We start from the raw sequence: 26,633 nt of genomic DNA on the forward strand, positions 1-26,633 counted from the left end.
AATAGTAGCTGATGGCTTTCCATGAAAAACTTTTGGATTATTAATTTTCTTGTTATACTACAGTATTGATTATTTGAGGCTATAAAACTCATGCATTTTAAGGGTACAATACCACTTGTATGAAAGGAACTTTATCCCATTTACATATCAAATCATAGTTAAAGTAAGAGCATATATGTTTGGTGTCTAAAGTTTCTCTTGTTCGGTGACAAAACTGTTTATATTTTAATATCTCAAGATAATCTCAAATATAAGAATAAAAATAAAAATCAGCATCAAACAGTCTCATACTGTCTCTATAGGAAAAGTTGATTAGATTGTTGCTTAACATAGCTACTTTCGAAGTGAGTCCTGCAATGAACATAGGAGTTGCCTCTAATTTGCTCTCACTTCCTCTCGTCACTAATCCAACGGTCAAAGGAGAATGTCTAACTTGCTTTGAAAATCAACATCTGAAATCTCTAAAACCCCTATTCCTATATTTAATCTATTGCTGGATATTATTCCCTCTTGCTAATTCCACTACTCTTTTTAGTTTTACCTATTACAATCACTTTTTCATGTTATAGTTATTTCCCAGATGCCATTTCAAAGGGTAACAAATGTTATGTTACTTTTATTGTCCCCATGGCTCCAACACTTCCCAAGGCATTTCTAGCTCAAAGAAAACAGATACTCACAGTGTAGTTCTTCGCAGAAAAGGTAGAATAGAAATGAATGTTATTAACCTCTGTAGAACACAGTATGTCTCAGCTTTCACACTGGTAGTTCCTCCTGTGAAACTCAACTGGCCTTTCAGAAACCCACCAGGTCTTCTGATAAACCCATGTGCAGGCCAGATGTATCTGTCTCTTGATGCTACAATATAAAACTATATTTTCCTTATAGACTAAGATCATCTATCATGATAATACCTTTTCACGAAGAAAAATTAATTATTAAGTATAACTGCTTTATCTCTGGCTTCATAGGCATACTGTGTCTTTCAGGCTAACGAACATATAAAACTTCTCACAAGAGGAGAGTAATCCTATTATTAGATGATTTTCTATTCCCATTACTTGCATAATCACAAGGTCCATAGCCATAGAAACTAAGGAATGTTTTGTGGGATGCTGATTCAAAAATGTCAACAGTTAATCAAAGCTACCTGTTACTCTAATTGTATTGATTTTCTTTTCAACCTCAGAGACAAAGCTTCTCAAATCACTTGGACATCTGGTAAAATTATCGTTGACATTCTCGGATTATAGGAATATGTATTCCGCATGGCTAGAAAAGTCCTAATTGTAATGACTGGGATACAGTTGTGCTTATTTAGTCTCCAGCTTATTTGGTCTACTTTTTCCTTGCTTGCCCAACTGAGCTGGCATTAGCGGGAGAACAAAGAGACCTACAGACCATTTCAATGATACTGGGCATCCTGAGCAATTTTAAATACATTTTTGTTAAGTCACCTTGCTCCTCAAGTGTCTGAATACCTTTTGCAGGTTGTTTTGTTCTTTTTACCTTGATAAGGACCATTCTGTGACAAAATTATGGCACACAGTCATCAAAGCAAAACTACAGCTCACTTTCTTAATCATACAGGCAAGAAAAGAAATACAATAAGCTATGTTTAGTACAGAAAACAGGGCTAAAAATTAAGAGAATCAACATTTCAACTTTTGGTTGAGGATCAGTACAAATAAATTTAAAAACAGAAAGTGTGAGACAAATATCACGAGTCAGTTTTATTTTGCTTTAACACCATAATAGCTGTTTTCGATATTTACTTAACCTTTGTCTCCTATGTATTGTTTCCTGACTTACCTGCAGTTGGAGTGGGCCTAAGCCTGGTGTTGCTGCGGCAGCAGCTGCCATGGTAGTTGGGATCAGCTGAACAGGGTAAGGGTCACCTAAGTAAGAGAATAATAGAGGCATCAGCACCTTTTATCTACTCTCCACCTGCAAATTAAACTCATGCATTCACTCTTTCCAAAAGCCTTCTTTTGTGTGCCTTGCTGAGGCCTAATGAAAAGCTCTATTGTGCAGCCTTTTACTAACACTCTTTTCACAATTCTGGCTGAGAGAGGAATGTGAATAAAAGGCACAAGCAATTAAGGCGGAAACCTCATCCTTTTTTCATGATGTATTTAGGAAAATGGGAGGGAAAGTGAGCATTGATCAGAGGGCTGCACTTTACAACACACACGCGCGTGCACACACACACAAATTTTAATACGAGCACAGTAACTCCTCAGCAAATTTACAGTATTATTATAAAAGGAACTTAACTTACTTTTATTTTAATGAATTAAACTCCAAAGATTTAAACAAAGTAGCTTATCTTTGAAATGCTATGTTACTGTCTTGATTCAAATAATCTCTTAAAGAATATCTTATGGACAAATTAACAATGAAGAAAACATTTTATGTGTTTTTCAGGTTATATGAAATGTTGGCATCTTTGTTATCCAGGGATAAATGTTTACAAAACTATATTGTAATGAAAATGGAAAATAGATCGCTTCCCCCCCCCAAGTTTTTTATCTATTAAAAAGACATAGTAATTCAAAATTAATCCTGAAGTTTTATTGTTATATGACCTGTAAAAATATAGGCACACACACAAACATACAGAGAAGCACATACAGAAGATTATTCTGCTTATTTTTGATGCAAATCAAGGGGCTTTTCTTAATGAGTAAAGAGGTACAATAGTTGCATAGGGCCCAGTGATTTGCTAAGAAATACAAGTAATGTACATTATTTGTTATCTGACACATGACCATAGCAAATAACTAAAAATAATAGAATAATTCTGTAATACATCAAACATTTTGTAGAAATCTAATTTATAAAAAATGTGTTGAATACTGTATACATGAAAAATATAACTTAAAATAACTCAGTTAATATAGCCATTCAAAAACATTTATCGAGTAACTGCTATGTATTAAGCACTCCTCTTGGCACTAGACATAAAGCTTTGGAAAAGATTAATATGCAGATGTGAATTTACTGGGAGTTTAATGAAGCTTAAACTTTGGGCTTTTGAAAAGGGCCTCGCAGTATGTTCACTATATATTTTTATATTTGTCATATATTTTTATATTTATCAGTTTTTGTAATTTGTTGTGATTTCTTGTTATAAATGAATATTCACTTTTGTACCTAAGTGTGTGTGTTTGTGTGTGTGCCTGAGTACATAAAATTTTTGCATTTTTATTCTAAAGAGAGTCTGCCAGGTTATTTTTTAGGCTTCAAAATAGCTGGATCTACCTCTGCGGATCTGGCCTTCCAAAAGTTTACAGTTTATTGGGAGAAAAAGATAATTAAATGATTAGTATCAAATATAATGGCAGTTAAGACAATGAAGTAGATAATGCTATGGACTGCACTGTGATTGTCCCAAACCTAGTCTAATAGGTCAAACACAGCCTCCAGGAAAAGGTCATGTTTAAGCTGAAACTTGAATTAAATTATAGTTAGCTAGACAAAGAAGGGAAGAAAGAATGTTCCCGGCAGGGAGGCAATTTTCATGAAGAATCAAATGGAAGTGTTAGTCATAACCCAGTCCCTGTATTGCTGAAGTACAGAGAGCAGGTAGGGAATGAGATCAGTGGGATTGGGGAGGGAGTCACATGCCAGATTATGTATGATTTTTGTAAATATTAAATGATCTAAGCTTTATCCTATAGGGTAAAGGAAATCATGAACGTGGAAAACAGATGGGTGGAATAAAATCACTTGAGTTGGAGGTTGAGAGCTGTAATCAACTAGTAAACGGATGCAGAAATCTGTATAAAAGGTAATAATGGTCGGACTAGGGTGGTGACATGGGGATGGAGAGTGAGGCAGGGACTCAAGTGATATTTAAATGGTATAACTGGTAAAACTTAATGACTGTTACATATGAGAGTAAGAGAAGATTCAAGGATGACTTCCAGGTTTTTCACTAAAACAACTGATTGACATGTGGTGGTACATACTGGGTTAGTAAACACTGATTAGAAGCAAGACTGCCAGGTGGGGCCTAAAGGGTGTTGCTGGGGGGAAGGAACAAAGAGTTCTGTTTTAGATATTTTAAGTTTGAAATTATGATTAGATATCTAAGTTGAGGTATTTATTAGATACTTGATAAACATGTTAAAATTTTAGGGGAAAAGCCCTTATAGGAGATACATACTTGAGAGTGGTTAGCATGTATCTGGAATTTAAGCTGTAAGCCTTGATGAGACCACTTAGGAGTTAACTGTAGATAAAAAAGAGGTCCAAAAAATTGGACTGTGGGATGTACTAACATTTATAGTCAGGGAGATAGGTAACTAGCAGAAGAGACTGAGAAGAAATGTAAATTTGGTATTCCAGAAGCCAAGTAAAGAAAGACTTCCAGACAGTGATTATTTTTTTTTCCGTGCTGGATTTAATAATGTGGACATCATTGGCAACTGCAACAGTGGCGGTTTCAGTGGAGTGGAGGTTGAGAAAGCCTAATCAGAAAGAGTTTGATCAAGAGAGGATGATCGAAAGAAAGGAACCGGAGGCAGGAAGTGCAGACCCTTGCTTTTCAATGCAAGATTCTAGATGAGGAGCATTGGCATCACCTAGGAGTTTCTTGGAAATGCACATTTTTAGAACCCACCCTAAAGCTACTGTGCAGGCAGCCCCTAAGATAGAACCTCCAATGACTCCCACTCCCTGGTATTTATGTCCCATGTAATCCTCTCCCTTTCAGTGTGGCCTGGATCTGGTAATTGCCTTCTAATGCATAGAATATGGCTAAAGTAATGATATTTTACTTTTGAGATTAAGTTACAAAATATTTTGGCTGTCTTGGTCGCCCTTACCCTCTCTGTTGGAGCAAGCAGCTAGGTTGTGAGCTGCTCTATGGAAAGACTCACAGAGCAAAGGACAGATGTTTTTGGCCAATAGCAAGCAAAGAAATGGGGCATACCAACAGTTAATGAAGGGAGCTTGGAACAGATTCTCCCCAGGCCAAGCCTAGAGATGACTGCAATCAAGGCCAGTACCTTGACTACAGTGGGAAAGATCCTGAGCCAGAGGTACCCAGCATGGCTGTGTCCAAATAAATGTTTGTTGTTTTAAGGCACAACATTTTTAGGCTAATTTATTGAAGTAGGAAACATGTGACATCTGAATCAAAATTTAAATTTTAACAAGAGCCCTAGATTATTTGTATGCATATTAGAGTCTGAGAAGTGCTAGAACAGACAATTACACTGAGGTGTTTTACAGTAGCTAGTGAAAGTTATGTGATCAAGCAAACTTTATAAGAAGGTACATATGTGGAGAAATTATACCATGCTCATATGCTAATGAGAAAAATTCAGTAAATAGAGCAAAAACCTATGATACAGGAGAGAGAAGGGACTACCAATATTACATGATGATGCTTTGTTTATCATTTCATATTTTTAGTATTTAATCTCCAAAACACTATCCAATTTTATAACAGGACATTTAGATATTTAAAAGCTAAATTCATGCAAACTAGTTAAAATTGTAAATACTATTATAGTAAGACTATTAGAATTGACGAATTAAATGCTTAAAACTATGTAATTCATTTGTATTCTTAACTTAGGCTGCATCATCTTAAAATTAACAAAAGCAGAATTGTAGAGGCCGTGGTACTCTTCACAGTGAAAATTCATTTTATATTATTTATTTTCCCTGTTGTAAATTAACCAATTCATAAGCACTTTAACATTTCTCATCAACAGAATTCTGCTAGCTGCTGTGAGACAAAACAAAACTTGGTCTGTATTTATTGCATTTCTGTCTTTTCTAATTAAGTGCTTATTTGAATAATGCTGACCATCATCAGTAGATACTATAGGCGGTAAGGGAGAACTAATCTAGGCTTGGCTTCAATCTTAAGGGAATAAAGAAGAAAATAAGAGTGAGCTTGGCCTTGAAAATGTGCAGGTGGAGGGGAGGAGAGACATTTCAGGTAGGGTGAAACGCATCAAAGCAGGAGTATGACATACTAAAGCAATGTAGAGAAAAAAAGTTTAAATAACAGGTGATAGAATAAAGTAGAGGGAAAAGAGATTGAAGACAAGGAGTTGGGAAACTTTTAATACTCCAATCTTGAGATCTGGATATGAAAAGGCAATGGACAAGAAATGAAACTTTAAGAAGCATTATTAAAGAGGTTAAGTAGTAGGAAGTATTAAGGATCACCTGATTCTCCATCCTAGAGACAAAGACATTTTCCTAAATTTGTTTGTGATGTATTCCTAAATTTGCTTAACTCCTAAATTTAGCAAAACACCTGCAGATGTTTGGGACACTTTTGCTTTACTGGCATCTAATTATTAATATCAAATTATATATGCATTTAAAGCTCATTACTTGCAATACAGATTATTCCATAAAATTTTAAAATATGCATTATGTTAGACTCTTTTTATTTATTTCCTAAATTAATGAATGTGTATCAATGAAATTAACATTATCTTTCTTTTGGATATGTATACATATATAAATGGCTATTATGTTTTACTCATGTCATATTGCATGTGTGTAAATGTATGTATACACAGGAATACCTTGGAGATATTGTAAGTTTGGTTCCAACTACCACAATAAAGCAAGTATCACAATAAAGCAAGTTATGCACACTTTTTTTTGTTTCACAGTGCATATAAAAGTCATGTTCAGACAAAACTATAGTCTATTAAGTGTGCAATAGCATTATGTCTACAAAATATACATACCTTAATAAAAAAATACTTTATTGCTAAAAAATGCTATCATGTGAGCCTTCAGTGAGTTGTAATCTTTTTGCTCGTTAAAGGCCTTGCCTTGATGTTGATGGCTGCTGACTGATCAGGATGGTGGCTGTTGAAGGTTAGGGTGGCTGTGGGAATGGGAATTCCCTTCCTTTTCTTCTCTTTTTTTTTTTTTTTTTTTTTTGAGACAGGGTCTGGCTCTGTCACCCAGGGTGGAGTGCAGTGGCACAAACATTACTCACTGCAGCCTTGACGTCTCGGGCTCAGGCAATCCTCTCACCTCAGTCTCTTGGGTAGCTGGGACCACATGCCCACACCACTCCAACCAGCTAATTTTTTGTAAAAACAAGGTTTTGTAATATTGACCAGGCTGGACTTTAACTCCTGGGCTCAAGAAATCCACCCGCCTTAACCTCTCAAAATGCTGGGATTATAAGCATGAGCCACCGTGCCTGGTGGGAGTTTCTTCAAAGAAGAAAACAATGAAGTTTGCAACACTGACTGACTCTTCCTTTCACAAAAGATCTTTCTGTAGCATGTGATGCTAACTGATAGCACTTATCTACAGTAGAACTTCTTTCAGCTTTGAAGTTCCATCAAACCCTGCCACTGCTTCATCAACTACGTTTATTTAATGTTCTCAATCCTTTGTTGTCATTTCAATAATGCTCACGTCATCTTCACCAGGAATAGAATTCATTTCAAGAAACCATTTTCTTTGCTCATTCATAAGAAGAAACTCCTCACCCATTCAAGTTTTATCACGAGATTGCAGCAATTTAATCATACTTCAGGCCCCATTTCTAATTCTAGTTCTACTGCTATTTCCAGCACATCTGCAATTATTTCCACCACATCTGCAATTATTTCCTCCACTGATGTCTTGAACCCCTCAAAGTCATCCAAGAGGGGTAAAATCGAATTCTTTCAAAATCCTGTTAATGTTCGTATTTTGACTTCCTCCCATCAATCATTAATGTTCTTAATAGCATTTACAATTGTAAATCTTTTCTAGAAGTTTTTCACTAATTACTTTTTTCCAGATCCATCAGAGGAATCTCTATGGCAGTGACAGACTTATGAAATGTATTTCTGAAATAATAGGGCTTGAAAGTCAAAATTAGTCCTTGACTCGTTGGCTGTAGAACAAATGTTGTATTAGCAGGCATGAAACAACATCCATCTCCTTGTACACTACCATCAGAGTTCTTGGGTGACTGGGTGCAACTGTCAATGAGCAGTAATATTTTGAAAGAAATGTTTTTTCTGAGCTGTTGGTCTCACTAGTGGGCTTAAAATATTCAGTAAATCACGCTGTAAGTAGATGTGCTGTCATTCAGGATTTTGCTGTTCCATTTATAGAGCACAGGAAAGGTAGATGTAGCTTAATTCTTAAAAAAAATTAAGATTTTCAAAATGGCAAATGAGCTTTGGCTTCAACTTAATTCACCAGCTGTAGTAGCTCGTAAGAGTCAGCTTGTCCTTTGAAGCCAGGCATTGATGTGTCCTCTCTAGCTATGAAAGTCTTGGATGGCATCTTCTTCCAGTGAAAGGCTGTTTTATCTACACTGAAAATCTGTTGGTTAGTGTAGCCACTTTTGCATCATGACCTTAGCCAAATCTTCTGGATAACTTGCTGGTGCTTCTACATCAGCACTTGCTTTATCTTGCATTTTTATGTTACGTAGATGGCTTCCTGAACCAACCTCCCCAACATCAAACTTTTCTTCTGCAGCTTTCTCATCTCTCTCAGCCTTCATAGAATTGAAGAGAGTTACAGGTCCTTGCTCTGGATTAGGCTTTGGCTTAAGGGAATGTTGTGGCTGGTCTGATCTTCTATCTCAATTACTCAAACTTTCTGCAACTCAACAATAAGGCTGTTTCACTTTCTTATTATTTGTGTGTTCACTGGCATAGCACTTTTAATTTCCTTCAAGAACTTTTCCTTTGCATTTGCAACTTGTCTGTGTGGTGCAAGACGCCTAGCTTTCAGCCTACCCCAACTTATGACACACCTTCTTCAACAAGCTCAATCATTTCTAGCTTCTTATTTAAAGTGACGGATGTGGGACTCTTCACTTGAACACTCAGAGGCCATTGTTGGGTTATTAATTGGCCTAATTTCAATATGGTTGTGTTTCAGGAAATAGGGAGGCCCATGGAGAGGAAGGAAGAGAGGAGAATAACCAGTTGGTGAAGCAGTCAGAACGCAAACATTTTTTACGTTTCCCATCTTATGTGGGTGCAGTTTATGGCATCCCAAAACAATTAAAACTGTAAGATCAAAGATCACTGATCACAGATCACCATAACATATAATAATAACCAAGTTTGAAATACTGCAAAAATTATCAAAATATGACAAAGAGACACGAAGCGAGCACATGCTGTTGGAAAAACGGTGCTGACAGACTTGCTCTATGCAGAATTGCTATAAACCTTCAATTTGTAAAAAATGCAATCTGCATGAAACACACTAAAGTGAAGCACAATAAAATGAGGTATTGATTTTATGTGAAAGTTTATATAAGCTAAATAATTTTTATATGTGTTGTGGGTTGAATTATGTCTGCCTACAAGTTGATATGTTCAAGTTGTTACTACTCGTACTCCAGAATGTGACTATATTTAAAAATACACCCTTTAAAGAGGTAATTTAAGATAAAATTAAGTCATATGCATGGAACTTAACCAAATATGTCTGGTGTTCTTATAAGCAGAACAGATTAGGACACAAACAAAATAGAGTCTGGTATGACCAGGTGTGGACGTAGAGAGAAGGTGGTCATCTACAGGCTGCAAAGAGAGGTATCAGAAGAAACAACCCTGCTGACACTCTGATCTCAGCTATATGGCATACAGAGCTGTGAAAAAATAAGTTTCTGTTGTTCAAGCCACTCAGTCTGTGGGTGGTATTTTGTTATAGCAGCCATAACAAATTTATGTTTTATGTTTGCCATATACGGCCTTATGTCAATATATTTGGTGTTTAAGTGAATTGGGGAAAACAAAAGACTGGCAGCAGGAATTTAAAAGACTACTACAGTTATTACGTATCTTTAATCATATATAGTTTCAAATATACAAATATAACCAATATGTCGACTAATTTCAAAAGGATTTTGTCTAACAGCACTATGTTATTTCAACGATGTTCACCCAGCACATAAGCACGATTAACTTAAAGCATGTCTCTACCTTGTTATCATTTTTTTAAGCCAAGATTACTTTGGTTGAAGTATGCTCCAAGTTATAACAAAGTAAATACAAATAAAATACCTGTGAAAATTTTCAATACAGTCATTTAACTCTCAATTTGAAAAATTCAAAATATATTACATGGACGTGTCAGTGTTCTACAGTGGACAGAGAATCTGCCAAGCTTCACAAACAAGGTCGGGGTAATTTTTAATGGCAAAGAAAAAATACAGAAGCTGCTGTAAAAAAAAGTTTTTATTGAAGTAAATTCTGTCATCTATTTGTACCATTCCTCAATTAACTGTACTAAAAAAATTACAACAGGTTCATTTTGTAAATACCTCATGAGGTTCATACTTAGTAAAAAAATCATATAATGGAAAACTTTGACTTTTAAAGTTCAACCATGTGTAAGTTATTCAAATTGACTTTCAAGTAGTTAAAAGTAATTTCTTCTACTCTTCCTTAGGTTTTAACCATTTGAACAATTTTTCCCTAAGCCTTCCAAAATTAATTTGCTTCTTATTTCAAGACCAAGCATGGAAATTCTAGCTCAAAACCAAAATATTTCAAAAAGCTAAAAAGTATACTGAGGCATGTTAGTCTATTGTTTTCAGAATATAACATAGCTTACAGTGTCTACTGACACAAATGATACAGCTCATATTAACTCTTTAAAAGCATTCAATTGCATCATTATTATAGTTATGCATATTTAGATATTGATTATCTCCAGTCATACTATGAAGAATTCATCTCTATACTATATAACACAGCCTAAGAAAAACAATTTTTCCAACAAGATTATTTAGGATGAAGAAAAATGTGAAATGCAGATGTGGTTTTAACAAGAGTCAACAACACACACTATTTCATCTACTGAACTAATACAAAAGTTTTGGACAGTTTTATGGCATTATCTTCACTGAAATGTGGAGACTCATTCCTTTATTAGCCTTTCATTTCTTTTTGTTTGTTTTTGTTTTGCCTCCTTGACAAATATCAGATTGCCTTCTCTAGGTGCTGGGAAATATGAAAATTAACCCCTTCTCTGACATACACACATACAATCCTGTCCCAGTCTTAATCAAGTGAGGAGGATTCACCATGTAAACTAATCCAAATATACAATAAGCAAAGTAGAAGAGTGTCAAAGTTATTCTGGAAACCTGCAAGAAAGAACTCAACCTGAAAGAGACTAGACAGTCAAGGAATTGTATTTACTGAGGTGTCTCTTAAAAGATGGGCACTATCACTACCAAATTATACTTCGGGACCATTTTACTACCTCCTTTCCATGTATTATAAATGGTAGAGGGTCAACAGTAAGCATGCCCCTTTCAGTGCAATGAGGATTGCTCCTATTAAAAACCTTCTCAGATTGGTACTGAAAGTACCCTGTTCTTACCACTCTCATTTCCAGGTAGAGGAGGCCTTGTAGAAGTCTAAGACAAAATGAAGGTAGTAAGGACACTGTAGATGGAACTTTGGAAGAAAACTGCTTTCTTTCATCTCATGTTACTTTCTTTCATATCATGGGCTGATAGAGAAATTGGTGGGTGCCTTCTACCTGGGGGAGCCCCCTGCCATTCACAGAGCTAACAATAACAACTATCCTATATTTATACCTACATCCAGGGATATTTTCATTACCCTCAGTGTTTCTGATGCAGAAAGGGAACGGGGAACTATTCAGCTAAAGAAGCAAGTAAGCTCATATCTTGAAGAGCCTTATGTTTTCCTTTGAAGGCAATGTTAAGTCACTGAAAGGTTTTAAGCAGGAAAGTAGTATTTTTTTGTTACTATTTGTGTTCCAGATATATCAGTTTTGTGGCAAGGCATAGAATGATTGGAAGAAGGAGAGACTGGAGATAGATATGTTAAAAACTATTGCAGTAAATCAATGAAGGAGAGCAGAGAATAGCTTTGGGAGACAGAGCTGATAACTGATTTGATGAAGTAAAAGAAAAGAAAATATGTGAGAATTTTTTTTAATGTCAGAAGTTTTATTTTGGTATATGATTTAAGAAATATTGTTTCTGCAAATATTTAATTATTCCCACATCCTTTTTGAATAATTACTTGTTTTCCCACTGACTTGAAATGTGGAAAGCTATTATTTGTTGACTTTTGGCACTCTGTTGAAAATATTTTACATATACATATACACATATATGTAAATGTATAAAATTGCTTTCAATCTTCACAACAACTCATTAGGGTAGAAATTATTATTCCTATTCTATTAAATTTTTAAAGCTGCTCAGGATTATTCCAAGGTTAATCATTACTAGAGTCCTTACTATTTTAATAAGGAAAACATTAAATTGTAGAACACACAGACTACTTTTAAAGCATTATGCAAACGTACACTTCAATTTTCATAATATATTCACCTAATTTCCATTCAATTAACATGTATCAAACTTTTACTATGTGGAGAACACGAAGCACTAAAAGGTACAATCCTTGCCTTCAAAACACTTTCAGTTATGAAAATAAGACATATAAATATGGAGAGTGAAATGAATCAAAACTATACAATTGGAATCAAATGAATATAGGCAGTAATTACCACAGAAAGGTATTTATACAAATTGGATCATTGGGGAAAGAATCAGTGGAGGGGCTGAGATTGAGTTAGGCCTTGAATATAAAATATGAAGTAGAAAAGATGAGAGAAGCCTATGAGCTGAAATGCCTGGCATAGAGTAGATGCTCAATAAAAAAACGAGCCCCAAAGGAAGAGGTACAACAGGATCACAGAAATGACCAAGCAGAATTCTTCAAGAACCAGCCTGTAGCTGAACCCATTTCACCTAGTAGCAAAAAATATTTAGAAGGCTGATTACAGTCTATCGATGACCTCAAATACCAAAGTAAGAAATTTGTACATAATTATGTCTTTAAATATATGCACAATTACCTCCTATCCTAAAAAACAAAGAACTCTCTAGAATATAATACCTCTTCTAAAACCACCATCTATTTTCTCTCATCTAAATTGTTAAAAACTAGTGATAATCTTAAATCCTTTTCCTACACTTTAGTCCTCAATCAATATATTTTTGGGGAAATGCTTTATAAATCTACTAATGACCTCTAAATTGCCAAATTTTAATCAACAAATATCTGCAATAGCTGACTCTGTTAATGATTCTCTTCTTTTCTAATTATATCTATACATTCTCTTGGCTTTTCTTAAAACAGCTGTCCTGGTTCTCCTTATACCTTATTCATGCCGACTTTATGATCTGTTTCCGCAATAGGCTGTTCCACCTTCCTTCATCCATCCCTTCCTAAAATATTGGTACTCCTTGGGGTCTAATCCTTGGCGTTTGGTTTTTCTCCTTCTATTCACTTTATCTGAATGTTCTTATCCAATCTCATGGTTCAGCAACCATACACAAACTAATATATTCCAAATCAGTGTCTGTAGCCTAGACCTCTTCTACGGTTTCTTCTGAGCAATTCTCCCTAGCTGTCCCACAATAAGCTCCATCTTCGCATGTACAAAATGTAATTTATCATTTCTTCCAAAAGCTGCTTCTACTCCTGGTGTTCTTATATCACTTGGTGACACTCAGTCACCCAGACTATAAATATGAAAGTAACCTTGATTTCTCCATCCCTTTTACCCTCCATGGCCAATAAATCATGAAGATCTTTTCCTTTAAACTCCTAGGTCTACATTTCTTTCTATTATAAGAGCTTCTCAATCAGTCTCCCAGGCTCTAGTCCTCTGCTAATGAAATTCATTCTCTATCTAGTTTCCAGTAGCATTCAATCAGGCAATCTGTAGTATTCATTCCTTGTATTTAAAGTATTGCAAGTATTTATTAATGATATACTATGTGTTAGGGGCTGAAAATAGAACCGTGGACAAGAGAAGCATGCCTTGATATGGATATATGGATGGATGAATGAATATAGATGGATGGATGGATGAATGTACAGATAGATGGATGGATGGATGCCAGTATGATCTCCATCCTAGGCTTCAGCCCTTTAGTGGTTTTCTGGCTCCTATAGCATTTGTCTACACATATTTCCCTGAATTGGTCTCATGTCCTCAAAGTACTACTCACTTGTCACTTCCTACCATATACATTATTCTTAACACTTAATTGTTTATAGGGCCACATCCACCCAGTTTTATCTCTTGCTTTCTGGTCTTTAGGCTTTTTTTTTTTCTGCTTGGAATAGTCTGTCTGTATCCCTTCAGCCCGTTCACTTCTTCTATTGTATAGCTGCCTTTATCCTTTAGGTTGACTTGAGACCCCTCACACTAAGAATCCTTTCCTGATACTTCAACACTCTTGGATTTAAAGTAATTCCCTTTTCAAAGACTTCTCTTAAAATGTGATGCATATCTGTATATTACCAGTGCTTATATCCTTATTTTGTCTGTTGGGGCTGACACAACAAAATACCATAAACTGGGTAGCTTATGAAGAACAAACATTCGTTTCTCACAGTTCTGGAGGCTGGGAAGTCCAAAATAAGGGCACCAGCAAATTCTGTGCCTGACGAAGGCCCGTTTTTTTGATGAATAAATGGTGCATTCTTTCTGTGTCCTCACATTGTAGAAGGAGCAAGGCAGCTCTCTGGGGCCACTCTTACAAGAACTTTGCCCTCATGACCTAATCACCTCCTATTAACTTGAAGGTGAGGATTTCAGCATATGAATTTAGGGTGAAAATAAACATTCAGACCACAGCAATCCCATTCTCCCCAATGAGACTAAGAGCACCTAAAGGGAGGAACTACGTCTTACTCATCTTTAAATCCCCAGTCCTTAGCAAAATGACTGACACACTGAGGCCTATTAAAATGTTTATTGACTGAATAAACGAAGGAAGAATTCATTTAAGAAATTAACAAATTTCAAATACAAGAGACAACTGTTGGTATATCAAAAGCTTAAGGTTTAGTAGAAAAAACAGATTATAAGACAATAATTATACAAATAAGTAACAAATTAGTTTTTTGTGCACGGTTTAATTCAAACAAATATATGTTGACTTGTAAATGTTAAAAGGAAGGATAATGAAAGGTGACAGAGAGGCATAGAATTTAGGGGCAGGAGGAAATCAGGACCCAGATAAGGTAGTTAAAGAGTAAAATAATCTCTTTTTAACATATTTGCATATAGCAATAATTCTTTTATAATATTCCATAATTTATCTCTTGTAAATTTTGATTTTATAAACAATTCTTATCCTCTTGGGTATGAAAAGTAAGTATGCACTTCCAAACTCCTAAAATGATTTCTGTTCATCAACAAGAATCTTTTATTATGATTTCATTAAAGCACTGGCGCTTGGTCATTGTATCCACTAGAAAATAAGATGTTACATATAAACATACAATGAAAACAAAATCATTCTTTATTGTGATTGTTTCATATCATTTTATACTTTCTTAAATCCAACCAAGATGAAATTTGTTTCCTTATGGCAATAAGCTCAGCTATACTTTTTCCCTCATTGTAAGTAGTTATGTTTATAACAATTCTCCTACAGAATCTTGAGCAACCAAGAACAAGTAATATGCTATATACAAGGTGAAGGAGTTTCTAAATGCAGAAAATCTGTACAGCCTTTTGAGATTTGCTAGAACAGTATAATATGACTTTAACATTTGAATCTTTTATAAGAAATGCTAATATTTTGAATTACATTTCATAGAATGGTAAGTAAAGAACAGGAATATTTCATATACAATTTATTTGAGAGAGTAAAATAAATTAGCTCTTGTTTGACTATATAGATATTTTAAAATAAGACATTATAAGGTAATTGTTAATTCTTAACTACTTTGTCACAGCTCACTATTTTCAGTAAGAGATTTTTAAAAATAAAATATATTTTTATGACTTCTCAATGTAGCATAGCAAATGAAAACTTTATCCTACTTAATTTAACAGTTACCTACTTGGCTAGTTTAGAAAGAGATTAATTTATGAACTCTTTAAGAAACACCTCTCAGAATGGGAAGACCTTTCTGCATATAAAAAATACAGCATTGTTCTTCATCTTTTTGCCCATAAATTGAAGAATGTGATTATCAATAAAACTTCTTGGATTAATTATCTAAGAAACCTGAGTATCCCTGAAAAGGTAACAATGAATCAAAAATGTCTCCTTTCCTTCTGTATTTCTGCCTGACTGCTAAGGCATCATTTAAGGTATTGCACAATAACTCATTTTAAGCTGCTTAACAAGAATCATTAGTTATGGAACTGCTTCTATATCCAGCTCTATCTTAGAATACTATGTCTACATTTTGCTTCTGTGTCTTATGAAGAAATGAATGGTCTGGAGAAAATTCATCCAAAATGTTTCAAGTATTAGAAAATAGGAATTTGGAAGAGGGGCATTCGCATAAGCCACTTAAGACCAAATCAAATGCAATTTCTCTTTTATTTCCCACTTTTAATATTAACGCTTAGCAACGATTTAATTTGTTGACTCCCTTTATAGCCATTGCACCTTTTTCTCTTATCAGGGCTTTTGGCAGACATCATATATCTCCTTAGTGTATCTAGGGGTCTGAAGTTCACAGGTGAGAACAGGAAGCTTTCTAAATCACTATAATGGTAAGCCTATGAGATACACATTTGGTATGATTGCTGGCCTAGAGATTCCTACTAAAACAATAAATGTTAAACTTCCAGAAGTTAATAAACGCTGTCATTAACATGAATGAAAATGAAAAAAATACATAATATAAATGTCTTGAATGGTCAGAGGCATAGTGACCTATAATAGAAGAACTCCTGACATCCTTTTCATTATGACATATTAAATAGTTTCAAAACAGAAGTATATATTTAATGAATAATAATGATATTTTACATTTATACAATAATTTGACTTCTTTAGAAATGCATATACTCATCCTATTTAAATTTTGCAATCTCCTTATGAAGTATGTAGAGCAGACATTACTGTGGCTGCCTGAAAGATGAAAAAGATAAAACATGGAGAGGAAGATGACTTGCCCAAGGGCACAGAATAATATGAAATGGGACTGTGACTACTAAGGTCTTCTAACCCCTTGTTTCCTTTTTTTTTTTCTGATAGAATTTATTAAAGCCAGACAATTAGTTTCTGATTACAAGTCTTATGAATGCTAATTCATAGATAACTCGGGCCACTCCATTTTGAAAGTTTTAAATTCTCCATTAACAAACTCAGAGAGCATTAGAATTTAGAGGCAAACTCTCAGGTGCAAAATGTTCGGAAAGAAACTAAAGTAAAATATCACATACTAGAAATGGAACTGGTTACATGAAAAATTCATTTGGGGCAATATGTGCATACAAAAATATTCATTGTAGCATGGTTTGAAACTGTAAATGCTGTAGAAATACTTAAAGGTCCATTAGTGGGGGAAACCAAATAAAATATGATGTATCCATCATAAGGAAATATAGAATAATTTACGTCTGAAAGTATGGAGGAAGAAGATATCCATAATGTGTTTTTCATACATGCAAGTAGTTTGTAATCTATATAGCATATATCCTCACATATATTTTATGATATACAGTACATATCATAAATGTACATAGTGTATGTATCATACTATGCACATTACAATACACAGATAGCTATTTTGCTACATATTACATATCTATATGTAAATATTTTTATACAAATGTATATAATGGATTCATATTTATAGGTATACTTAGCTCTGTTAATGAGATGAAATTCCATTCTTGCTGTGGCAATGAAAATAAAAACTTAGAAGTCTGAGGGTTAGGCTCAGCTATGACAAATTCATATGGTAATACCATATTTTGAAGTCTTTTGGCTGATAGCATGGAGTGCCATTAACCACTCTTTCCATTTTATGTTTATATATCATCAAGGAGGAGACTCATGTCAAAAAGAGAATACTAAGCTGAATGAGCGTTCGGTTTAAAATGAATGACATTCTTATGTTCTTAATTGTTAAAAAGCAAATGACATGGATTAAAAGAAAAGCTAGTTATGGCCTAATAAAATCTGAGAAATGTATCAAAGAAAGAGTCTTTGCTTTTTTGTTTGCTTGTGTGTATGTATTTTGGTGGTGGCAGTGTGTATATGTTGGGGTGGAAGTTGGATGAAATGCTGGTTACTAATATAGATCAGTTATATCTCACAGAGTTATGACGATTAAAATCATTAAGTGACAATATTTAATAAATAATACAGTACAGTATAAGCTATTATTTTTATATCAAGTTATAATACTGTGATTGCCACAACAAAGACATCTCCCTTTTTCAGTAATATAATCTTAAGACAATAATATCAACTCCATTTTTAATCAAAAGATATATTTTAATGACCTAGAAACACTTTTCTCATGAGAAGTGGATGATGACTATCACCATATAATTATGGAATGTTGTATATATTTTTGAACCCAGTTCTCTTTGTTGTTCAATCATTTCATATATATATATACGTATATATGTGTATATATATATATATATATTTTTTTTTTTTGAGACGGAGTCTGGATCTGTCACTCAGGCTGGAGTGCAGTGGCGCGATCTCGGCTCACTGCAAGCTCCGCCTCCCAGGTTCGTGCCACTCTTCTGCGTCAGCCCCCGGAGTAGCTGGGACTACAGGTGCCCGCCACTTTGCCCGGCTAGTTTTTTGTATTTTTAATAGAGACGGGTTTCACCGTGTTTGCCAGGATGGTCTCAATCTCCTGACCTTGTGATTCGCCCGCCTCGGCCTCTCAAAGTGCTGGGATTACAGGCGTGAGCCACCGCACCCGGCCCATTTCATATTTTTAAACTACTAATATAACTACCTCAAAAGGGAATTTAAATGATTGGTCATTCAGGTACCAAAATAATTCAATTCTTTACAAATATAAATATTTACAAAGCTTTACAACTAAATCAGGATCTCCCAAAGTCATTGGTTTACAAACTTCTGGGAAGGCAAAGGAGAGGGGAAGAGCTGGTCACAATAATTCTAACACACAAAACACAGAAGCCAGCTGGGCAGTATGGCTCATGCCTGAAATCCTAACACTTTGGGAGGTCAAGGTGGGTGGATCACTTGAGGTCAGGTGTTTGAAACCAGCCTGGCCAACATGGTGAAACCCTGTGTCTACTAAAATTACAAAAAAAATTTAGCAAGGCGTGGTGGCAGATGCCTGTAATCCTAGCTACTCAGGAGGCTGGGGCAGGAGAATCGTTTGAACTCAGGAGGTGGAGCTTGCAGTGAGCCAAGATCATGCCACAGAACTCCAGCGTGGGCAACAGAGCGAGACTCCGTCTCAAAAAAATAAAAAATAAAAACAAACAAAAAACAGAAGCCTAAAGACACGATTATATCCTCTTCTCTCTGCTTATTTACAAAGAACATACAGTATATGATCTTGATAACACATTTCCTATGTTGGCAGTTTGATAAAAGCGTGCCATGTTGATGGTTTTTAGCTTGTGCTTTGGTGATTATTTCAGCACTCATCATTAATAACCTGTATGTCAGCTGACATAGCTGACACAGTTAAATTAGAAATTAGCATGCAGTCTCCTAAAATGCCAGACACATGAACTCTTTGCATAAGAGATATAATGGAACCCATATGATACTCCCATTAAACAATGAAACATGTGACATTAACTAAAAACAGGAAACACATCAGCAAATATGCCTGAGGAAGTTTATAGTATTTAACTCCTAAACATTAATTTTATTGTGGTGTATGAGGAACTAATTAACTGAGAGTTTCCCTTTTTATTGGAAACGGAAATACTGTTCAGAAAACTGATGAGGAGTAAATACAGCATATTTTAAGTTTATTAAGCTTGGCTCATCGACTTCTATTTATTTAAGCTAATCTCATAAGGCAATTAAATATTTCAATCAGTAACTTTATAAGGCTATTTAACACATTTCTGAAAAATTAATCAATGTTTTAAAATGCAGAATGAGTATGTGAATATATTTCTAGTTTTATACAGCCAAAACAGTGACTAAATACATTTTCTAAAACTCATGAGCTCCAATAAAAGGACAAGTAAAAAACAACAACAAAAAAAGTTTAAAACTGGCCAGGTGCAGTGGCTCATGCCTGTAATCCCAGCACTTTGGAAGGTGGGTGGATCACGTGAGGTCAGGAGTTCGAGACCAGCCTAGGCCACATGGCAAAATGCCATCCCTACTAAAAATAAAAAAATTAGCTGGGTGTGGTGGTGCGTGCCTGTAACCCCAGCTACTCAGGAGGTTAAGGCAGGAGAATCTCTCGAACCTGGGAGGTGGAGGTTATAGTGAGCCAAGATCACACCACTGCACTCCAGCCTGTGTGACAGAGTGAGACTGTCTCCAAAAATAAAAAAATAAAGAAAAAGTTTAAAGCTTGGTGATTATAATAAAAACAGGTAAGGCTAAGGTTATATTAAACCAAACAAATGTTTTCATCAGCACTCTGCTACTTTTCTGTAAACAGTTCTTTTCCTCAGTCAGAGGAAGCCTCATTCATGTATGGCAGAGTGAGTTTGATCCTAACTCAAAGACAGTGAGTGATGAAATGTCATCAAATGCCAGGTGTGATTTTAAAATCCTTTTTTCTTTTCAAAACAGCATCAGTATTTTGCTCGTACTATATTATCTCAGTCTTTATCACTTATAAATAACATAACAAGACAGGCACAATGTTAGGCACCAATTCTTAGATAATTACATTTGATCACTGCAACAATTCAGTAAAATGGATCTTATTACATTATTGTGTAGATGTAATAACTGAAGCTTTGTAACTTGGATTAGGACAATCAAAGCATCAGAATAAGGCAAAATCTCATCCCAAGTCGAGGCTCTTTCCTTCAAAGTACCTCTCTATTTGTAGTGGCCTATTTGAGATTGCATTAATTAAATCAAAACAAATAAACCAAATATTGAATGCTTGAAATCATATTGACAAAGGAATCAATTGCTATAGACAAGTAATTGAGTATCTTCATAATACTGTACATAGCATTGTTAAGTGGAAAATAAATTTTATTATAATATTCTGTTCTGTGGTTGGCAGTATAACAGGTGAACGACAATAACTTCCAGGTTAAAAAAAAAATCACAGTAATTTTTAAAACAAATATACTCTAGGACAAAAGTTTCCGAACTTTCTACAATTAAGGCACCACTGATGGTTCAATAATTGTTTCATGGGACTCTTAAAAACAAAGGAAATATCCAACCACTCAATTTTATTTAGTAAAGTCCAAACAACTTACCTGTGAGAGTTCACACAGTGTCCAATAGATGCCTTTGTATTTTCTCTAAAATTTTAAAATATCCTGTTTCCCTATGAATTAGCTATAGCACCCTGGGAACCTTCACACACAGTTTGAGAACCATGGCACTAGGCACATGTCCAAATGTTCTTGGTAAATATTCTCTATCTGTAGCTATATTTCATATTCAGTTCGATACTTTGAGCCACTCTTTTACTATCAAGCCAGCTCTTTCATAATTGTTGGTTTTATACTGTATAGAAAATGGGTTATTTTATTGGATTTTGTCATTCATGCAGATTTAAAAAATTTCCACGTAAAATATCTTCCAGTTAAAATTTCTAAAGCATCTAACGGTTACAATTATAGGACTGCAGTCTCTAGTAATAAGATAATCATCGATACCTCTAATTTCTACCTCTAAAATATGTACTCTGAAGAAATAGAAGTGATCCTGAACACGGGGTTCAAAGAAGCCATGTGCTGCAGAAAGAAGCCTGGAGTGACAGTCAGAGAAAGTGTTTTTGACTAACCTTATATCCATCAACCACCTTATCTCAAAAGTCTCTCCCAAGTATAAAATGTTAGGCTGACACCAACACGAACATTCAAAAATTATTTTCCTTTAAAGTTGATTTTTTTGTAAAGGAGAATTTGCTCTAGGATGAGCCAAAGCAGTATCTTTCCAAAAGCACAAAACTGTTCTACAGGCACCAAAGGTATTTATATTTTATTTCAAAAATATGTGTCTGACACAAGCTTCACAGCTCACATGTTGAAGTCTTTGATAAATAGTTTAGGATACTACTCAGACTTTCCAGCAGGGGCAAATGGACTGTGTTCTTGGACTCTTCAACCATCCACTGTGTACCTGTGTGTACTTGAGCCAATTCATTTGTACACCCAGTTATTTCACTAATTTAGAATTGAAACTTTAGTTACGTAGTTGTTCAAACTTAAAGGGCTGTAATAATTATTTTCTGATTAAAATGAGCAATATGCACAAATACAATTTACATTTGAGATTTTAAATTATCTCTTATACGGTCTGGGGTGTGTTTATGTATAACTAAGTTGACAGTTTTAATAGAACTGAGAAGTTCAAAATACAGATTATTCAACTAATTTTTTTCTTTCCCTGAATGAACTGGTCTCTGAATGAAGCTGATTGATTTAACCAGTGTTTTCATGTAATTATTTTCAAGTTCTCTATTTTATACACACACATTTTGTATATATATATATATATATATAAATGTGTTATATATGTATATATAAAATGTATGATATATATATAAATGTATATATATATAAATATATAGTGAGAGAGAGTGAGAGAGAGAGAAAGGATTTGATTCAAGAATACATATCATTTTTATGCCCTCAGACGTTTTCAAGCATTTTTAGGATTTTAATAAGTAAGGAAAGCAATACCTAGATATGGATCCATGAAGTGGTTTCATGCTTAATTTCATTAATACCAAATGCCCAAACAGAATCCGAGATGCTGCTAATACTACACCAACATCTGTGAACTGATCCACATACTCATGGAAAAAAATGGACAGCAATATTCTTTAGAGTTTGTTTTCTGTCTGTCTAGTCAATTTTCTCTGATGTGCCTGGCTGTGCTGCTACTAATTTACTCTTATATTGCTTAAATGATATACATTCTAGCACTCAAGAAAGGCTCAGGAACCACATTTTGTGGGTTTCCAATCCACACCATATTTCAGCTATTATGTATTTCTTAAAGAAAAAAAAATCTTTATGTCCAACTAAAAGCTTTTATTTCAGAAACAGGAGATGCTAACTCAGTTTACAATGATTAGGTTCCTTAAACTGTGTGTGTACTTTTTTTTTTTTCTGTCGAGTACATTTAAAGTTTCTAGTTTAGTTCCAGAGATTTAAAACTTATTTTATGTATTTTATGAAGACATCTAGTCTAAACAGAAACATACTGATGTATGATGTATGTTCGATAAATGGATTGATGAAAAGTATCTGAATTGTTGATAGCAACAAATAGTGTATCTTTCATATTTGCTTGAAATTGAAAGCAAGATGGGTTGGTCAGTCTCTTTTATTGAAGACTATGTAATAAATGGAAATAATTGGCAACTGGAAAAGTCATAAATGGTTGACAACTATAAGGGGAATAAATCAGGAAGTCCCACTGAAGAGCAGAAACAGCACAATTTCTTCTCCTACTTCTATTCCTTTCCTGAAATGTGACTAGGGTGGACGTCGTCTGGACTACTTTTCACTTCCAACCAGTTCTTCATTCAAACGGACTCAAAATGCCAGGGGTCAACAAGGGTGGCACTTCCTTTTGCTACTGGCTTCTGCTTAGTTCTAGAGTTTGGTGTGATCCCAGTTTCAAGCTTGCCAGCAGCTGTAAAGGCTTTTTCCTATTTTATTTCCAAGGTTACAAAAGAAGTGGTATCATTTATAACTGTAAGCATTAAAAGTATGAATATCAAATGGTTAATATACTAACTACTTTGGAAATGGAAAAAATTCTCCATGCCACATTACATTAACACTCAACACATTTAGTATGCCAACTCTGTCAAATGAGAGTGAGGTAGAGGTGTTCTTGACCTTTTCCAGGTCTACAGTTTTGCTATTGTTCATACTAAATGTGGTTTTCTCTTCAGCACAATATTTGCTATTGGGACTTACTTTTGCAGTTGCTTTAAAAGACTTTTTTGTTTTATTGAAAATATAACTAATCTATATGTATATATGACAGGTGCAAAGGCAACTAATGATTTTAGAAAGTGTCGTCTTTCTTTTCTTTTCTTTTTTTTTTTTTTTACTAAAAACACACGTATGGCATGTGTTTAATGTGAACAGTAATTCCTTAAGAAAACAGAAACAAAACAAAAAATCTTTCATGACTTAAAAATGAGAACTAAAAAAATCAGAACTTAGTGTAGCAATAAAAATGAAAATTCTATTCATAGAATTTAAATTATTCTTAGAATTTAAAATATTTAGAATGAACATAGTATTTAATTACAAAAAAAATGTTGGTGTGTATGGATGAATTGATAACCTACAAAGGTAGGATGATATGAAAAGTAATACTAGATGAATAAATTAAGGGTCCAGAGTGAGAATTCCGTTTTAAAACACAGGAAACCAAAGTAAAGAGAAAGATGTCCAAAAGCAGTATGAAAATCTCAAAGAGCAAAGCATCACACATATGTGAATTTTTATAGTCTTGAATGCAGACCACTTTTATCTCAACTACAGAGTTGCAATCTTCTAATCTCAAATGGCTTTGCATATTTAAGAAATTACAACCCATTTCTTCTATATGATATAGAGAAAGATTTAAAGACGAGAAATAAATGTTGAAATCCCCAATGTGAGTATTTAAAACATCACCTAATAGAAAATGTAGAACTGATTTCTAGTAATGTTAGAGTTTCTCAAATTAATTAAATACTAAAGCATAACAAGATGTTAATGACACAATTAATTTATATATAAATATATATATGCCAAAATGCACTGCAATTTAAAAACAATATCCTATGTAATTATCTAAAATAATGTTTCACTAATTTTTTCAGTGGTATTCACTTCTATCAATGAAAATATTTCAATCAACTTGCTTTTACTATTTTCCTTCTGACCATGGTAAAGATGTTCTGGAAGATACCTAGCTTAGCAATCTAGCCCCTCTTTAGAATGTGTTCTTATTTTTATCTTACAGAATACAGTTGGCATTTTGACTATAACTTTTTCAAATGATGTATTTTTTCCTAAGACTAACAATGTGCAATTTATATTTGGGTAAGAAAGAGAAAAAGGCATGACATCACAGGCATCTAAAGTTAATAAGCAATATAACAGTTATTCTAGTATATCACTTAGCTCAAAAAAGTCCTCTATATTGCTTACGTATTCATTCATTAATTCATTCAAAAATGTTGAATGTTGTACTAAAAGTTGAGATATAACAATGAGTAAGACAGAATCAGCAACTGCCTTCAGAAAGTTTACAATTAAAGTGAAAAAGAAAATATACAGAAGCCAAAGGAAGCAGGAGAGAGGGACCTAACTTAGATCAAGTCAGACAAGTGCTCCCTAATCTGAGCTAGAAGCACTTCACAATATGAAGGAGAGTGAATACTGATGACACGAGTCCAGAGTCAAGAAAAAGAATGGTTCGGTCTAAGAACTCAAAAGACTGGTGAGAATTTAGGCTGTAAATATTTGGAGGAGACAAATAACAGAAGGCCAACTCATTCACATTAGGAAATTTGGGTTTATCTCACTGTTAAAAAGGTGGTAAAAAGCATATTCCTATGTCAACTGTGCAAAAAATTAAATGAATCCACAAATTACATTCATACATTAACAATACACTGTAAATAGAAGTTACGAAATTGAGTTATACAGAATATTGGCTTCAGAAGCACAGACTTAATCTAAGCCCTTTTAAATACTAACACACTTCTCCACACATTCTGTGTGTTTCCTCTTTAAAATAAAAATGCTATATAGGTGATCTCATTTCTTGGCGTGGCAGTAATATTAAATTGCCTAATTTAAAGCTTTGCCCTCCACCCACTCCCAGATGAAAAATCAACAGTACTTACTACATCCAGCCTTATAGCTGAAGCCTGGAGGGAGGAGGAATCCTTGCTGGGCAGCTGCAGCCAGTGTCCGTTGATCAGGAGGGAATACGGGAATCATTAATGGCGGCAGCTGACCTTGAACCTGCTGAACGTGATAGAGCGAATCAAAGAGAAGAAGTTTCGATGCTCCATGCTTCTTCCCACCCTCCTTATTTCATGATAAAAGAAAATCATTTATTCAATTTAAAAGACTGACATAGAAGCTTGCTGGGATACTGGCCTTGAGGATATGCTTTGGGACTACCTTAAACAGCAGAACTAGTAAATCCTAGAGCTGAAAGGTATTACTAAGTCAACTCTCTAACACGATGAATAATTTCCCTACATGATATCCTTGGCAGTGATGAAAACATCACTACTTTGCATGATAAGCCTTTTTCTTATTGCACTAATGAAATGGCTCAAAAATTACCCCACAGAATGAACTGAAATCGCCCTCTGCAAATCCTACTTGTTGGGACTAATTCTACTGTCTAAAACAAAACTAAACCTGTATCATTTTATATGTAAATAGCTCTTCATTATTTGAGGACAAATTCTCAAGTTCACACATAATATTGAATTTTAAAATTCTTGAATACAGTAAATCGACCTGGAAGAAAGATTACAGAATAGCTAAAACTTTTAATCTTTTTTTTTTTTTTTTTTTTTTAATAGAAGAGGTAAGGTAATGCCAAAAGATAACTGACTTGCCACAGAATTACTTAGACCTGGGTCTCGAATTCAGTCTCTTGAATCCTGCTACAGATTTTCTCTGTACAATATTTTTGCCTGTATCTATCCCTT

General features: G+C 34.5%; 1 protein-coding gene across 1 annotated transcript in view; it reads right to left on the reverse strand.

Annotated features, from left to right (window-relative positions):
* Positions 1-26,633, reverse strand: part of SOX5 (SRY-box transcription factor 5) — a 694,017-nt gene that overhangs the window by 109,757 nt on the left and 557,627 nt on the right. The window contains exons 7-8 of the mRNA XM_030939629.1: positions 25,809-25,929; positions 1,813-1,898 (exon numbers count right to left, since the gene is read on the reverse strand). Of these exons, the coding sequence (XP_030795489.1) occupies positions 1,813-1,898; positions 25,809-25,929 (207 nt within the window). The remainder of the gene's footprint in view (positions 1-1,812; positions 1,899-25,808; positions 25,930-26,633) is intronic.

This window comes from Rhinopithecus roxellana, chromosome 10 (assembly GCF_007565055.1).
Source record: "Rhinopithecus roxellana isolate Shanxi Qingling chromosome 10, ASM756505v1, whole genome shotgun sequence".
NCBI lineage: Eukaryota > Metazoa > Chordata > Mammalia > Primates > Cercopithecidae > Rhinopithecus > Rhinopithecus roxellana.